Genomic DNA, 16227 nt, shown 5'->3' on the forward strand with positions numbered 1-16227 from the left:
CAGAATTATTGTTAAATAAGCTTACATGATCATATAAATTTGTATGAATTCACAGAATATGTTTTTATGTATTCATATAGATCTATTAGTTTGATACATATAATCTTAGGACATACTATATTTATTTGTTTTCCTGGTTAAATTTTTCTGATATGTTTAAAATATTTGCAATAATAAATGAAAATGGCATAATATTCAAGTTTTGTATAATTAAATCTGATTTTATGTAAGAGTTTATTGTAATATTAATATACAATAATGTATCTTATCTATGTATATGTAACAAATTAGAAACTTGTTAATTGGAAAGATATGTATAATTCTTAAAATAATACTTAAAAAAGAAAGATTTACAAGCACATATAGATTGCATTTCATAAGAAAATAATTTAAATTTTTGAATATTTTTCACTTATGTCTTAATTACTGCCCATAAGTATATGCCAATAAGATTTATCAATTCATAAAAATTCCTATTTACAATAATGAAATGCAATTTCATATAGAACTATCATTTATCACTTTGTTCCAATGATAGATTCTACGCTAAAAGAGATCGTCGATTTCTTCTCCAAACAAGGTCCACTTTTAGCAGCAGAAATATTCTTTTGATCGTTCACAGAGGAAGTAAAATTGTTAAAACTTTTCTTCATCTTACGAGGTTCCGCGACCTGTTCAAACCACGGGATCGTGGAATACATACTTGGGAAGGGTTGTATTTTTTTCGAACCTTCGGATTCTTGTTTGTATTCCTGATTTTGTGACAAACCATTCAACAATGGAGCGTCTGCGGTAACTGTAATAAAAATATGCTATCAATGTACAAAAATACCGAACAAAAAATGCTAATATCATAGCAAATAGTTAATCGACGATAATAAAGTATTATTTATGATTCTCCAGAGTTTTACATATGTTAAAAACAGCTGTCGCCATACGTGCGATACTTTTTACGACTACTTTTTACGAATCCTCCTCTTCTTGTAGTTCAAATAATATCAAAGAATTCATGTAAAATCAAGGAAGACCATAAAATAGGAAAAGAATAACAATTCAAACGCGAGAAAATTGAAATTAAAGATACGTTTTCTTTCTATTGATTTACTATATAAATACTAACTATAAATACTAACATGCTGCAGGTAAACCATGAATCGTTTTCAATCCATAGAATCCTTGGGTTACGCTAATGCTGGTTTGCGTAAAATGTAATTGATGACGTTGAATATTCTTCCCTCTTCGACAGACTGGTGTTTGATCTGTTTTCAGTAGATACGGCGAAGCAGACGTATCAATCGGGGTGTGACAAACGCTTGAAACGTTTTCACCGAAGAAATTTCCTTGAGCCTGTTGTTGTCTTCTGAGTGCAACTTGAGCGGCCATCACCCGTTGCCTCTCGACCACCAGCAAACAGCAAGGACAACGACAGTCCTTCCACGCACACGATCTTTTGTGACCCTTCAGTCCGGAAATTACACCGTGGTTCCTACATCTAGCGCACTTTGGACTCCTCAAACGTTGCTCGATTCCGGAATTCACTTGAGTCGAATTACCGCTTTCGGTCTTCATCTTAAATCGTTGTGATACTCTGTACAGAGAGTATATCTTCTTCAAGATTTCCACGAATAATTACTATTTCTTGTTTCTATCGCATAAAATTTATTCGTGGAATATTATAAGAATTATTGTTGGGATTATACGCTGTGCAGTATATGTTGGTACAACATTTCATATTTACAAAGAGATTGAAAAGTTTCTAATAACCACTACGTTTATGGATTATCGATTCTTCAGCACGACCGGTTTGTTAATAAATGTGACGAAGTTAAATATTAGTTAGTGACAAAATTCGTATATATTTCATGGAAGAAATCACGTGAATTTAAACTCGTTCGCCGATATATCTCGCGAAACACCCGTCAATTTCCCTTGTTTCCAGCTTCTTGTAAGATTCTACCCGATGAAACAGTCAGTGTACACTGTTGAATGAGTTATATACATAGTGGAATCTTTTTCCCTCTGTCGAAGGAGGTGTCTCCGCATCTCCTCCTACCAATTCAAAATGTATTTTTAGAGAAGGAACATGTTGGGATTGGCTCGAAACGCGATGTAACTCCGCCACTTTTGTGGACCAGGAGCCAATCGAGGCCAGCTTGGATCTCGTTCTTCTTATTACTGTCAACTTGTATCACCTCGAGAAAAAGGCAAAGATCTTCGTTAAACCCGTACAACTTCTTTGATTACGGCCACCGTGACGGAATCCTACGGATCTTCCGTAAGCAAATAGGCACAGAGAGCGGTTTTATACAAAACGGCTAAGATTTATCGAGCATGACTCCTTGCGGGCAACAGAAATGCGCGTGCTTATTTACCCTTACCGACAAAAACAATTTGAATGAGACACATCGATTTATCATCGTCCAGATTAAAATAAATGATTCCTGTATTCGTTCTTCTTTACACTACAAGTATACTATTTTCAAGAATTTAAGAATCAAAATACAACGATTAACAAGTATCGTATTTTGTAATTTCTATATCAATTTGTAGAAAAGAAGAAATGGCATATAAAGTTCTGTTTAGTTTCCCTTTGAAACCTAAACCTGACGCTTCCTCTCCATCCGTCAGAGTATATAGATTTTTATCCAAGACAAGGGAAGAACATAACATTCAGGTTTCTCCAGCACTTAACTGCTGCCGGAGTCGAAAGAACACTCATACGTTAAGAAAACATACTCGAAACTAATATTAACTGTGCGTTGGCAACATCCGAGAGGATCGTATTAACGAGCTCTTAAAGCAAGATCACAGAAAGAATGCCATGTGGCCGCAGCTGGCGGTGTGTACCGTTGTTAGCCGAACGTGATTCTCTCTCTTCTATTTTTGCAGTACGGAATAGGACGAAAAGGGGCAGGAAGATTGCACTATCCTTCGCTTCCCGATACTCGAACGATATTATATTTTTAGTTGTAACCGAAAGCGATCTCGTCTTCTTGGACATTCGATGACGTCTCCATGGGTGAACTTTAGTAGCCATTTTCCACGTATAAACTGTAACTCTCAAAAGATTCGTATTCGACTAGTCACTTAAATGAAGTACTAAGATATGAAATTCGAATGTCGATGAAGAAAAGATCGTTCTCTTAAAAGAACGATAATGCCTGTTAAAGGAATTTTTTTTCTTCGTAGACGATGAAAGGAGCGAACGATCAGACAAGTTTAAATTTACATCGACGCCGGTAGGCACGCGTGAAACGTACCGAGGAATTTGCCCTAATGAGCGTGGAACGAAGGGGTGTCACTTTAGACGTTTCTCCGTTTTTCCAATCGGACATGGACAGCTTTGCTCGAGGGTGTTGTCAGTACGGCAAATATGTTGACAGGTCATTCAACATCTTCCCATCGTTTGCCCGTGGTGGACCCTCGTTGAAGATGCGTGACTGAAGAGATGTTGCACCTCGGAATATCCATAGCTAAGATTGGCCCTCCTCGAGACTGTCCTTGCGAGAACAACGTGCTCAACGAACCAAGAATTTTAACAAGAATTATTAATAACGAGATAAAATGAGAGCGTAAAATGGGGGAAAAAAGAGAGAAAAGAAACGAAAACGTTTTCTCCTAATTTACTTTAGGATTAAAAGTAACTTTAAAACTATTTTAGAATCGTATTAAAAAAGATGAGGGAATGGCAAAATTGAAAATCGAGTATCAAAAGTAGGCAATGTTCTTGGCTTTTTGACAACTTTTCGACATTTGCAAATCGACATACTTTGCATTTGTTCGCGTCCTGGGGGCTCTACGCGAAACACGGTAACCCGAAATCCTGGTATACAAAAATTAATAAATCCATCGATTTAACAATTGCAAAAGTCCCTCACGGTTGAAATCCTCGCGCGTGCCTCTCAAATGCGCGCTCGTCGGAAGTGGAACAAAACGTGTGGGCCTCGAAGTTACAAACATGTTATGTAATTCAAAATTCAAAGGATAGATTAAACAAACAAAATATCGCGACAATAAGCAATTAACCTTTCTGAATAGTTCCAAATATATGGTAAAATTTACGTAGCAGCGACGTTGCGATATTTGTAATGCGATCGTTCACGAAAAAAGTATAAAACTTCTCGATTTTAAATATCGTTTCATTCATGTAAGGTAAGATGTGTTGCGAAGATGCATATTCGCACGTTTTAAAGATATTCTAAGAAGAGTGACTCTGAAATGCAAATAACAATTCAGAAATACAATTCTACAAAAAAACTGTATCATACAACGATAGAATATTTTTAGTTTATTGCCGATACTACATTTTTTTGACATAGTTATAACGCTGACGAACAACCAGTGATCAAGCTCAATAGCGATGCCCCACTGTACCGATAATTTTGTTTGGTACTTAAGCAAGTTTATCGTGGGTTTCACGGGAATGCTCTTCTTTTACGTGGTTTTCCTGAAAGAAAGGTAACTTTTAGCTACGGGAGCGAACCGAGAAAGCAAACACAGCCATCGTAAAAATACGTGTGTTACAGGGAATACAGTTGCCTATGCAAACCGAGAGCAAGAGAACTCTTACGGCGTAAAGGGGAAAAGTGAGTCACGTTGGTCATACGTGCGAGATTTCTTCCATGATTTTTCCTGTTGTCTTTTCTTTTTTTGTCAATTAATAAATAAATGTTCTTATTACGTATATATATGTCTACATACTGATATATGAAACTGATTATAATATCCGAAAGGATATCGCGCATCGTATGACCAGCAATATCATGTGCATAGCATAATCATAAGTTCTAATACTTAGTACTAATTCCTGCCCTTTAGACGTTCAGACAGATGCGACTGCAGAGAAGGGTAAGCATGAAATCATCGATAATATTCATTGAAAGATGATATTAAAAATTCGATAAAAATGTTATTCTCTTCTATACAGAGCTCGGATCAAAACCTATGCTTGCGGCTGTAAAAAACGTTTGGACATGTAAGGACGTTCTGTCGTAACAGTGATAAGACGTTCGATTTTTTTCGTATTATTTTAAAAATTGACATATGGCTTTTAGGGTATAGGAAGATTCGGGAATGTTTTCTGGAGAACGACCCAGCTATCGCATCGAAGACCGCATTTGTATTAGGAAAAGGTCTTCCTAAAAATGACAATGGTAATTTCGACTTCCCCAGCAAATCGCTGTAAGTCTTACCATCGTGAATGGTTTTCACGATTCAACAATTCAGTGATCTCATGGTTACTTCGATTGCAGACGTATCATCGGTAAATTGCATGTGCTGTGTAACGTTGCTCAATCAGAAAACTAAGGTAAGCGAAAATGTATTGTTCGAGTGGAATGCGATCGTATTAACGACATGAATTTTTTACGCGAATTAGTTCACAGAATCAACCATGAGTGTACGAAGAAAACGATTAAGTAGACACTGTATTTATCGCCATTGCAGCGGTCTCGTATGCCCCCGGAAGTTAGTGAAAAAAAGAAAAAACAGACAACATTACGTTCACCTACGCGTTTCTCAACAGGCTATTTCTGATTATTGGAAAGTGTCCGATAAATCGGTACATGGTGAAAATAATATTAACGAGGCTCAAATATATCAAGAAAATACAGGTGGGAAGGAAAAAACCATAAAAATAACTCACGAACATAAAGAAGAAATATCGAAGAAGCATGATAAATATGCGGCGGAAGAGATTGAAAAGGATATGGTATTAAAATCAGAATGTAAATCTCCGTGTGTTTACCCTAATAAGCCTTGCAGTGATTGCAGTATCTCTCCATTATCTCTACGAATAGCTGAAACTAAACACGAAGAGAGCGAAAGTATTAGAAAATCGAGTAGTTTCAAACACATTTGTGATAGTAATACGAAACATTTTTTAATGTACATGCAGGAAGATACCTCTAGTGCTTTGGAAAGGAAGAGTAGCTCGTGTAGAACTAGTAAAATCGATACATCGCACGAACGTTCAAAGAAAACTTCGAGTGAAAAATGTTCGCCAAGTGGCACAAGTTTCGACGAAACCACTAATACAGATGACTATATGAATTCGATTTTGTATTACGATATACGAAAAAAGTTTGCCTCTACTGCTAAGAAAAAATCATCAAAAAATTGTTTGAAGATTGAAAAAGGCATTGAATTAAAATTGACTCCTGAAGCAGAAATAAAAAATACAGAGAAAATTAGTTCACATCAAGAGTCGGACATTGATGGAATCAAAAGTAACTTTTCGGACAACACGCGGGTGTACTCTTTGAAACAAAAGCAAAAATATAATTCAAAACGCCCTATAAATAAATCGGCTACAAAATTGCAAAAGAAACTTCCATGTCGTAACATTGAAATTAGTTCAGACATGCAACAGAAAGATACTTACCCTGTTTCTTGGTATAAAAATACAGTGTATCAGAGAAAGCTGCCAAAATATCCTTGTCAAAGCTGTTATTGCGATGCAAAGTTAGTTACGTCACTTTTTAACATTGATCAATACACTGTAATATAATACTAAATTTTATCTCCGTTACCAAAATGCATTTTCTCTTTTCAGAGCACGTAATTATGATGATTCCCGATGGAGTGGCAGTAAAAAACAATCCTTCTCAGATTTGCAGCCCTATTCTTCGTTTCAACCACAATACAATACGTTATCTATGAATTTGCAACCGCAAAGGAATAATTCTCCATATGAATGTCTGAGGACGAAGAAAAAAATTGATTCAAGGGCCGATTATAAATTTTCACCGTCTCATGAAACTCGTTCGTCGAAATTCAAACCACAATCGATGCAATATAAAGAGAAACCGACTTTGGTCATCTTCAAAAACAGAAGATCCAATAGATCGAGGAATTCGACGAATTCGTTATATAGTTCTTCGACCACTTCTACCAGTACTATTAAGAGACCTGTTCACGACAATTTAGTTACGTCTCAACGTTCAACCTATAAATCATCACGTTATACGATGCCTTCGAGTGATCAATATAAGCATAATAAGAACAGCGCAAAAATAGATACTACTTCTTCGTTGTCTTCATCATCAAGCTTATCATCGTCCAAACGATTTCATTCTTGGACAGTATTACCACGAAACGCTGTTTATCATAAGCAAGAACCGATTTCTTCCTCTTCGTGCACAGACGTTCACAGATGGAGAAGAAGATACTCGGAAACGAAGAAAAGGACGAGTTCGTATCTTTCATCCACTACCTGTTCTTGTTCGTTGTCACCGTCATCGACATTTAGAGATTATTGTTTAGAGGAATCGGAAAAGGAAGCAAGGCAAATTAAAAAGTCGCGGAGAAAACCAAGATTTCGTGCACAGAAGAAGAAAATAATATACACGGATGAACGTCACGTTAGATGGAATATTAAGAATATGTATTAGGACTAGAAAAGTAAAAGGAAGAAAATGAACAGATATGAAAAGCATGGAAAGAAAAGAATTATTGATGTAAGAAGTATATTTTAATCATAGGTACACGTGAGGAAATCACAAACATAATTTATACCTCGATATTATTTAAATAGAAGGTCTACGCAACAACGTTGGTAAAGTAACATTTGTGACATGCTCTATTCTTTTAGTAGAACCATCGATAAAGACATAATTCAAGCGTGAACTCGGTTAAATCATAAATTTATCGTGTGACGATGAAACGTAAGCAACAACAGTAACGAGTACACGTAATTGGCAGGTACCGAGTTAGCACTGAAACTCCGTGAATAAATTGGACGTGGTGCAAAGGAGTGACGCGTCCCGTTGGACGTTTGGAAAATCTGAAACTCGATTAATATGCGTCGTGTCCGTAGGTGAAGAGTCTATAAGTAGATCTTCTACGGACACGAACGTCAGTCATATTCATATATTATGTTCTGACCTGGTAGACGAAACCTTCCTTTACGCTAACGAGATATCTGCAATGGTTAACACTATACATACATCAGGCAATGCCACGATATACATCTTTGCCAAATATCTCAACTACAATTTCGTTGTTGTGAAAAAAAGGACAAAGGATTCTTTCGCTTTATTATGTGTAATCGTAGACTTTTGAATGAAGAAATCTTCCTTTTTCTTATTATTCGTAGATAATGTATGTCCGTCTCTTCAATTTGATAAAAATGTATCTTTATAACATTATTGTGATGTATCGTTTTTCATAACTTTTATGAAAGTTAAATAAAATATGTTTACTGCCATCATCATAGTTTGTAAAATATTAATCGAAGTTCTTTTCCAAATTAGTGATACGAGTTGAGTGATTGTTTAGGTTGAAAAGAATTTCAGAATGATTCTTAACGTCGTATCGATGTCTGTGCATACAAAGTCTTTTTTCCAAAGTTCTCTCGTCTTAATCTACTCGAGAATCTCTCTGAATGGCAGGCTTTGTAAAGGAAACGTCGCAGCTGCGTCCCTTTCGCCTCGTATTTTGCACGCATTCCGATGAAATAAAACGAGAACAGCAAGGGTGCCGACTTCAACCGAGAAGAAATATTTCGAAACGGGATGTTAAATGAGCGAACTGTCCAACTGTCACTCTACCTAGTACCCAGTTTCTTTAGCACTTAGCGAAAATATGAGCCAAAATGAATCTATATATTTTCGGTGTCCATGTTACAAATATACGCGTAACGCTTGTACGTTAGATATTATTTGTTAAAAAGACTCTGTTCTAAAACTATATTTTCATTCTTATTCGTCGCTTTAATTTCGATGAAAAAAATAGAATTATATAATGCAATGTATAAATTTATTTTTGAATGAATTGATTTTATTTGCATAGATATACATATCTAAAAATCACTTAATCTATCAATACTTATTGGACCAGGTATACAGAATAAGGAATAATTGTATTTTGTTTAAAGCACTCTCCGATCCATTCGCTTTTAATAATTGTTAACGATGCCTGGGATTTATTGTCAATTAAATTTTGGAGTTCAATATCGGTGGAATTATTATTGATAAAAATATGTGTCACAGAATCGTCAATAGTTTCTCTAATAGTACCACCCATAAAACGAAATTCAAATTTTGATAAATCTGATGAGTCATAAAAATATGCCACGATACCACGAAATAGAGAATAAGGTGATATTTCACTATCAAATAATTCTTGATCTATTTTTTTCATTTCTGTATAATCAAATTTAACATTTTGCTCCTGAAATAATTTTATATAAAATTTAAATTACCTATAGAAATTTGATTTAGTAAAATAAGTAAATGAACGTGATACCGTATCTTCGACTTTTTTGAACGAACGTAATAAACTCTCTTCGTCAGCATCTATAGTATAGTGATCATAATAATCATCATAATATTGTGCTAATCGTCGTTTCGTTGATTCACGACTACATATCAAATCCCATGGTAAAAAATCTTGTAATGACGACCAATTTTCTTTTTTGGTAACCCGTCTAAACCAATCCAATGTTACCACATCATACTTTTTACTTTGTATGATGCAACTTGCTCTTACCTAAAGAATTTTATTCATATGTCGACTATTCGAACAGTATTAATTGTTAAATTAAGATCCAAAGTTGATAGTAAATAGCACATTTACCGTTTTAACGTTACCAACAATAATACAGTAATTTTCCTTTAAAGGGTTTTGTACAACATTTGCTCTGTGTTGCAGAAGAATTTCTTCAATCTGTTCTTTAGGTAACTCATCGACGCCATTTATCACGCAAATTTCTTTGTCGTCAAAAAGTCGGGTAAGATGAACCGGTGGATTGTCATAAATGTTTGGTTTCATTGATTTCTCTTCATATTTTATTGAACGTTGTTTCCTTGTCTTACGTACTTTACTTTCACATGCTTCTTCTATATCTTCATAAGGTATTTCTCGTTTTGTTAATTTCTGAATTGGTTGCGTATCCTTAAAAATAACAAAAATATTTGTTATTTATATTGTAATGATATAACATGCAATAAATCATTCAATTATGTACCTTAATTAATAATTTCAAGTTATCAGTTGTACAAACGTCATACCACGGTTTATCAGTTCTAACACTTGTAACTCTAGGAAATCGTAAACTGTATCCGGTTGGATAATTATTACTACATATCATTTCCGATGCTTTTATGGTCAAAATGATGGAATTTTCAGGACGAATCCATAAATTTGGCTCAACCTAACATATTAAAATGATACTAAAATATAACGAATATTTACTTCCGTCAACTCACCTTGGGAGGCACGACATTTTCAGGTCGTTCTGTTTGCCACTTATCTTTAAACATTCTTCCGAGTTCTTTCAATGTATTCATAGAAAAACCACTGTTGACTGATACTACAGATAAAAATTTTGTAGGATTTTCACCAGGAGTTTTTGCAGAAGAAGCTACGCCCATTAAAAAGCTATTTACTAAACCCATAAATTTTCTACCGTAATAACCACCGAGAATAATTAAATCTATATCGTGTACCAAACCTTCAGAATACTAAAAGATTATTATTTATAGTAACAACAAAAAATTATAACAATGTAAGCAAATATTATACAGAATATTACCTCAGCTTTTATTTTATAACAATTAGTACCATTTCGTACATTTGGTTTATATTTACTATCACATTCTTTTACTACAATTCCTTCTTCTTTATTCCTAATACTTTCATTGAATATTTTACATAATTCCTCGCTTAAAAGCAGAAATTGTATAAATTTACATGTAAAAATTTCTTTTTTCTTAAGCTGTCAATCATAACCAATTACCTTCTAGAAACTTTAGTAGATTTACATAATAAAAGGCAACCTTCTTCCTCTTTAAATACATCTTTTAAAATTTCAAGTCTTTTTTCATAAGGTTCGTTATTAAGTAAAATATCATTATGCATAATAATATCGAATGCAACAAAACATTGTTGATAAGGACTATCCTTTGAGAGTTTCTTAACATCATAGTTCATTCCCTTTGAGCCTAACAATTTCCTTTCTTTATGCCAACCCATTAATTCACCATCTAAAATGACTGATTTTACTTGAGGATTTAATAATCGACCAAATACACTGCTCATAAAACCTGAAATGTATAATTGTATAATTGGTACCATCATAGAGATCATGTCATCTTAACAAAAATATGTATTTAGTTTAATTTATATATAACATATTCTAATCAAATTGCAACACATATATACCTGCAGAAGTAGTTTCCCCAAAACCAGGCTTATTTGTAATATCATACCCTTGTCTTGTAAAATACTTATATTTGCCATTTTTCATATGTATTTGAGATCGCTCGCCATCATATTTGCATTGCACAAAGTATTGTTTTCTTCCATTAAAAAGTTTCTCTACATTCTCAATTTGACATTCTTCTAATAACATAGGCTTAAAATGAGAAAAAACTTGAATATCATGATGATATCTCAATTGAGGATCATATAATGTGTCACAAATTTGTCGCAAATTAGATGATACATTAAACAATGAATCTGCATCTGGATGAAAAACTAAAAAAAACATATCACTGTTAAATGATATTGTTCTAAATATATTTTTTTATATATTTTTAAAGTAATATACAAAAAATAAACCTTGCAATATCTTTTTCGTTCCAATACCAAGATCCAATCTTTTTAGAATAATTCGTGTTATCCATTTGAACTCTAATGCATTTAATTTCCTTAATAAATCTTTGAACGTTTCATTTCTTCTTAACGATAGATTATCGAGAATAAAATTGATTTGTTCTATTGAGATATGAGAACCTTCACGTTGAAAACGATTTTGTAAAACCCAATAAGCTTTATCCGCAAAATTGCAACGTGTAATATTTTTTGCAGTTGGAGTTCTAAAACATTTTAGTTCCTTTTAAGATTTATGATTATAGCACACTATTAATACTAGGAAAAAATAAATATTAATAATCTTACTTGTACTGTTTAAGTTTAATTGCATCCTTACTGTTTTTCCCGAAACAAAATATACTAATATAAATATCAGCAAGAGACTTTTCTTTTAAATTATATGCCTCACGTTCTCGTTCAAGATCTGGTAAGATTAATCTTAATATAGGAAAGAGTGAAACATCCTGTAAAAGAATTTTATTGAAATATTATGATTTTAATACAGATAATCATTAACAACTTTAATTTAAAAATTCAAAATTTTACCATATCTGGATACTCAGTTTTTAATTCACGACCCATATTACGACATTTCTGAAAGAACTGCTCCAAAATATCAGCTTTCCTAGATATTCGTGATTTCCTAGTATCTGTTTTAGAGATTTTCTCGAATATACCGCACAATTCCACAAATTCAATTTTACTAGCTAATGTTCCATTCATTTTACTCCTGTACAAAAAAGAATAGAACTCATTAATTATTTGAAAGGTAGAATCAATGTAATTTAAGAGATGAGATAGTTTATTTATAAAAATCGTTTGATCTCTATAAAAAATGCTTACATCTTTATTTACAACATAACATAAGTTTATAAATCATATATAGTAATAATCATATACTGTAAATAACTTTCTTAAATTAAATCGTAATATAATTTTCAAGATACATTCTTGCTAATAAATAGTTTTCAGACTGTAGATAAATAAGATGTAGATTAAAGGCAGCTTCTTTTCTTAAATCTAAAAGATATGAATTCTTTTTAACTAAATCTCCAGGGTCCTTATCAAGTACTAATTTATAAAATTGTACAGCTGCTGGTAATAAACCAATTTGATGAAATGCACGACCCATATTGTAATATGTTTCTTGTTCACCATCTTCGTTACGGAGTTGAGAATATTTCTTCAAGAAAGCAATAGCTGGAATAGAAAATAACAAATATTTTTATAAATTTTATAAATTATAAATTTTATAAATTTTTTTTATGAATATATTTCCTAAAACAAGATTTTAAATAAATTACGATCTCTAATTTATTTTTCAGCTGTAATTACCTTGACTTACAAGTTGATTCTTCTTAGCAGAAAATTTCTGGCATGCCATTTGTAATAAAGTTACACCAATAAGTAATGCCAATAAGGCACTGGGTACTACTTTGAAAAGAGAAATATAATCATTAAGAGCATATTTATATGTTCCCGAAATAAGACAGTTGTTTGCATGCATTATATGCAAGTATGAAAACACATCTTCCCTTCCAAGGAGCCGCATGATAAATCTATTGTGTCTACAATCTTCTGCTTTTTGCACAATAATATTTAATAAATTCCAAGAATTTGGTTCCTGACAAACGCGTATTAATTGTCGTACGATATTATATCCATGATAAGAATCATTGTTATAAATACAAGAAAGTAAGCATAAAAACATGATATGAGAATTCCTTTTCTCAAATCTTTTAGATGTTAAAGCACTAGAACAGATTCTTTGTAGTAATCCATACTTTTTTAATGTACAAGCCAGTTTACACATTTGCAAAAGTAAAAGAAATTCTTTTTTCTCACTTAATTCCGTATTATTTAGAAATGATGGTGCATTTTCTTCTTCAAGTTTTTCGCCACGGGATAGTCGATGAAGTTGCAATGTTTCCAAACGTTGTCGTACTGCATATGCTCTAGTTAATGCATTTAATTCAGCTTTGTTTCTTATGTTTGCGCAATGTCTAGAGAAAAGTAACATACCAGATTGAAAATATTCATCATACTTTTTTACTTTGAAAAGGAGTAATGTCCTTTGATATATTACTTGTGGATCTAAAGTATCTGACTCTGGATCTTGATTAAGAACTTCTATTGCTTTGTTATATTGACCTTTTAATTTATACAGCTTAGCTAATGCTGTTCTTGCACCTAAATGTTGAGATGATAATTGTCTAACAACTTCATATGATTTTATTGCTTTTTTTAAGTCTTTGCAACCAACCCAACATTCCGCATGTCGTAACCATACTGCAGCTAAACTATAATTATTACTATTGACTAATGGTTCTAATAGCATTAAAGCGTGTTTAAATTCTTTTTTCCCCATTAAAGCCTCAGCTATATCTAAGAAGAGATCGCCAGAAATTTCTGGATTTTCATTTAAATAAAAGTTGGGTAAAAAATTCTCAGCTAATTTCATCTGATTCAATTCAATAAGTGTTACAAGAAATTTTGCCTTCAAGTCAACAACAACATTATCTGGCACTCCACAAGATTCTATTTCGCATATATTGCTATCTTCCAATTCTTCTTTTTTTTCATTTCCAAATCTTTTTATTATTAAATCAGAGTCTTGAGTACCATCAATGGTTTTATATTTTACCCAAATGCTGGTGTATGTGGTTAAAATATTTAAACTTCTTTTAAACTTTTTTAGTGCTATTAGAATTTCAGTCATGATATTAACTTCTTCTAGAGTAATGAAACTAGGACATTTTGAAAAAATATTTTCCATTGCTTCTAGTGCTTGTTCATTATTGTTCTCTTCCATGTATCGTTTGGCTAACATTTTAGCATACTTAATTATGTTTATACCATCTTCAGGTTCTAATTGATGAACTAACTTCAAAAATCCTTTTAAATAAGCTCTTTTATCTCCATTACGATCTAAAAGTTGAGCTCTTGTTTCATATAAAGTTACATCTTTTGGATTTGCCTGAATTGCTTTATTATAACATGTTATAGCTTGTTTTATGTCTCCACCTTCAAGAGACATATTAGCCAATCTCACCCACTGATCTGCATCTTTTGGACTAAGATGTGCTGCTATCAAAGCAAACTGTAATGACTTTTCTGGCTGATCTGTTTCATATATCATTGCTAATGTATGAAATGGTTCTGGAGCACTTGGTACTTGTCTATAGAAACATTGAAGAATTTATATTGCTTTATTTATTATTATTTAGGAATGACACATCATCATTTGAAAAAATACACTTGCCTGATTATTTCCATACATATCTGAGCAGCTAATTCTGTATCTCCTCTAGCATATCTTAAATTTGCTTCACCCATAAGACCTTGCAGAACAGGTGGAAGTGTTCTTTTTTTCCGTTTATGACGTATTTGTCCTCCACTTTGTGGCTTTGACGTTTTAGACTGAATTATTTTATTTGTTTCTACTTCTTCATTCTCAAAATCATTTCTAAAAACAAGAAAGTTTGTTTACTAGGAATTTTATAAGAATACACAGATCCATATTAGGCTGCTACCTAGAAAAATCAAATTCTGCAGTTTCTAAATCTACATCTTGATCCATTCTAGAAGAATATTCAGAGAATGTCAACTCTCCATTTAAAAACTGCTTTGTTAATTGATCCTCTTCATCTGCAGTTATTAATAAATCATGATCTTCTTCTTCTGTGGTAATATCCATAGCAGAAGTACTTTGTCTCGAATAAACATCTGATATGACATTTTGTGGCATATCTTCTATTTCTAAAGCTTGTGCTTCAATAAATTCTGTGATATCAACATTCATGTTATTTAAGGCATTTTCATCTAATTCTTCTATAATCACAGGAGCTATTGCACTTTTTTCATCGAACGCCATATTTTTATCCTTGAGCTGTATTATATGCACTAAATGTTATTACCAAATTATTCACTTTTCAATCACACCACAAAGCACTAAAATAAATATAGGACTAAATTCATGTATCTTTAAGTTTAAAGATTTACACATTAAATAGAGATAATACAATTATCACACATAATATTTGATATGTGATATGAATAATAAAAAATATATTATTTCTTAATAAATTATTATTGCTGTACAATAAAAATACATTAAAAATTTTTATTGCAAGGTACTGATTTTATATACGTATTAAGAGATATTTACATTATAAATATATAAATATTAACATTTACAATGCATGTTGATCGCGTGTAACATAAATGTCATACAATACGCATATTACATCTACATCATATCATTAGAACACTTTTTATACAATATTATCAATAATTTATACACATTAACATTAACATTCGTGTACTTATATTGTAAATTAAATATTTATGAGAAATAAATGTATATGAAAGGTTAAGTTACCACATAAATTGTTTACCTTTTATTAAAGTTCTAGTAGAGTGATTAATATTAGATTCCTGGCACAGATATAACTTTATAAATATACATTTGTCTTAAACATACAATTATTATATTTTTATTTCTGCGTCTACAAGATAACAACTTATACTTTTGATATTGACATCATCACTTTACGATGTGAAGTTCTGTAAACAATACGATAGTAAACTGCATTATGATTTGCTTGTCCGTTATTTGTTGGCACAATTTAT

At 32.4% G+C, this 16227-nt stretch overlaps 4 protein-coding genes across 9 annotated transcripts; 1 reads left to right on the top strand and 3 right to left on the bottom strand.

The window, feature by feature from the left end:
* Positions 1-215: 215 nt before the first annotated feature.
* LOC117237217 lies at positions 216-6814 on the bottom strand. Of its 4 annotated transcripts, none has more exons than XM_033500972.1 (4): positions 6531-6814; positions 3261-4447; positions 1134-1645; positions 216-796 (listed from the first exon to the last, which is right to left on the bottom strand). In XM_033500972.1, the coding sequence occupies exons 3-4, from the start codon at positions 1567-1569 to the stop codon at positions 519-521; spliced, it is 714 nt and encodes a 237-aa protein (XP_033356863.1). In that variant the 5' UTR covers positions 1570-1645; positions 3261-4447; positions 6531-6814; the 3' UTR covers positions 216-518. The 4 variants fall into 4 exon arrangements, with proteins under 4 accessions (XP_033356863.1, XP_033356861.1, XP_033356864.1 ...); XM_033500970.1 differs by lacking the exon at positions 6531-6814 and adding an exon at positions 6383-6513; XM_033500973.1 differs by lacking the exon at positions 6531-6814 and adding an exon at positions 5905-5976.
* On the top strand, positions 6623-8078 carry LOC117237216 (vitellogenin-1-like). Of its 3 annotated transcripts, none has more exons than XR_004493964.1 (2): positions 6623-7457; positions 7592-8078. XR_004493964.1 is itself a non-coding variant. In XM_033500969.1 (2 exons), the coding sequence occupies exons 1-2, from the start codon at positions 6657-6659 to the stop codon at positions 7389-7391; spliced, it is 663 nt and encodes a 220-aa protein (XP_033356860.1). In that variant the 5' UTR covers positions 6623-6656; the 3' UTR covers positions 7392-8078. The 3 variants fall into 3 exon arrangements, 1 of the variants encoding a protein (XP_033356860.1); XR_004493965.1 differs by having other exon boundaries at positions 7595-8078; XM_033500969.1 differs by having other exon boundaries at positions 6623-7191; positions 7264-8078.
* Positions 8079-8791: 713 nt separating this feature from the next.
* LOC117237207 (DNA ligase 4) lies at positions 8792-12528 on the bottom strand. The gene is made up of 12 exons (XM_033500957.1): positions 12439-12528; positions 12142-12325; positions 11902-12059; positions 11563-11819; positions 11164-11478; positions 10739-11045; positions 10535-10664; positions 10209-10463; positions 9968-10153; positions 9577-9894; positions 9247-9489; positions 8792-9171 (listed from the first exon to the last, which is right to left on the bottom strand). Coding segments are annotated over exons 1-12 (2700 nt in total). The 5' UTR covers positions 12441-12528; the 3' UTR covers positions 8792-8826.
* On the bottom strand, positions 12449-16129 carry LOC117237208 (general transcription factor 3C polypeptide 3). The gene is made up of 5 exons (XM_033500958.1): positions 15993-16129; positions 15129-15498; positions 14858-15061; positions 12931-14774; positions 12449-12795 (listed from the first exon to the last, which is right to left on the bottom strand). The coding sequence occupies exons 2-5, from the start codon at positions 15467-15469 to the stop codon at positions 12515-12517; spliced, it is 2670 nt and encodes an 889-aa protein (XP_033356849.1). The 5' UTR covers positions 15470-15498; positions 15993-16129; the 3' UTR covers positions 12449-12514.
* Between the last annotated feature and the right edge of the window lie 98 nt (positions 16130-16227).

Source organism: Bombus vosnesenskii, unplaced genomic scaffold (assembly GCF_011952255.1).
Source record: "Bombus vosnesenskii isolate JDL3184/JDL3185 unplaced genomic scaffold, Bvos_JDL3184-5_v1.1 scf7180000013361, whole genome shotgun sequence".
Lineage (NCBI taxonomy): Eukaryota > Metazoa > Arthropoda > Insecta > Hymenoptera > Apidae > Bombus > Bombus vosnesenskii.

What these genes read in the sequence shown, in the direction of transcription:
- LOC117237217 (XM_033500972.1), bottom strand. Translation starts at nt 1,569, where the DNA reads ATGAAGACCGAAAGCGGTAATTCGACTCAAGTGAATTCCGGAATCGAG. An exon ending in TCATGGTTTACCTGCAGCAT is followed by an intron (nt 797 to 1,133) that starts GTTAGTATTTAT and finishes TTTTTATTACAG; the next exon opens with TTACCGCAGACGCTCCATTG.
- LOC117237216 (XM_033500969.1), top strand. Translation starts at nt 6,657, where the DNA reads ATGAATTTGCAACCGCAAAGGAATAATTCTCCATATGAATGTCTGAGG. An exon ending in GGAAACGAAGAAAAGGACGA is followed by an intron (nt 7,192 to 7,263) that starts GTTCGTATCTTT and finishes ATTATTGTTTAG; the next exon opens with AGGAATCGGAAAAGGAAGCA.
- LOC117237207 (XM_033500957.1), bottom strand. An exon ending in AACGAAAAAGATATTGCAAG is followed by an intron (nt 11,479 to 11,562) that starts GTTTATTTTTTG and finishes TGTTTTTTTTAG; the next exon opens with TTTTTCATCCAGATGCAGAT. An exon ending in TGGGGAAACTACTTCTGCAG is followed by an intron (nt 11,046 to 11,163) that starts GTATATATGTGT and finishes TATACATTTCAG; the next exon opens with GTTTTATGAGCAGTGTATTT.
- LOC117237208 (XM_033500958.1), bottom strand. Translation starts at nt 15,469, where the DNA reads ATGGCGTTCGATGAAAAAAGTGCAATAGCTCCTGTGATTATAGAAGAA. An exon ending in ATATGTATGGAAATAATCAG is followed by an intron (nt 14,775 to 14,857) that starts GCAAGTGTATTT and finishes ATGTTTCTATAG; the next exon opens with ACAAGTACCAAGTGCTCCAG. An exon ending in GAATCAACTTGTAAGTCAAG is followed by an intron (nt 12,796 to 12,930) that starts GTAATTACAGCT and finishes TTTCTATTCCAG; the next exon opens with CTATTGCTTTCTTGAAGAAA.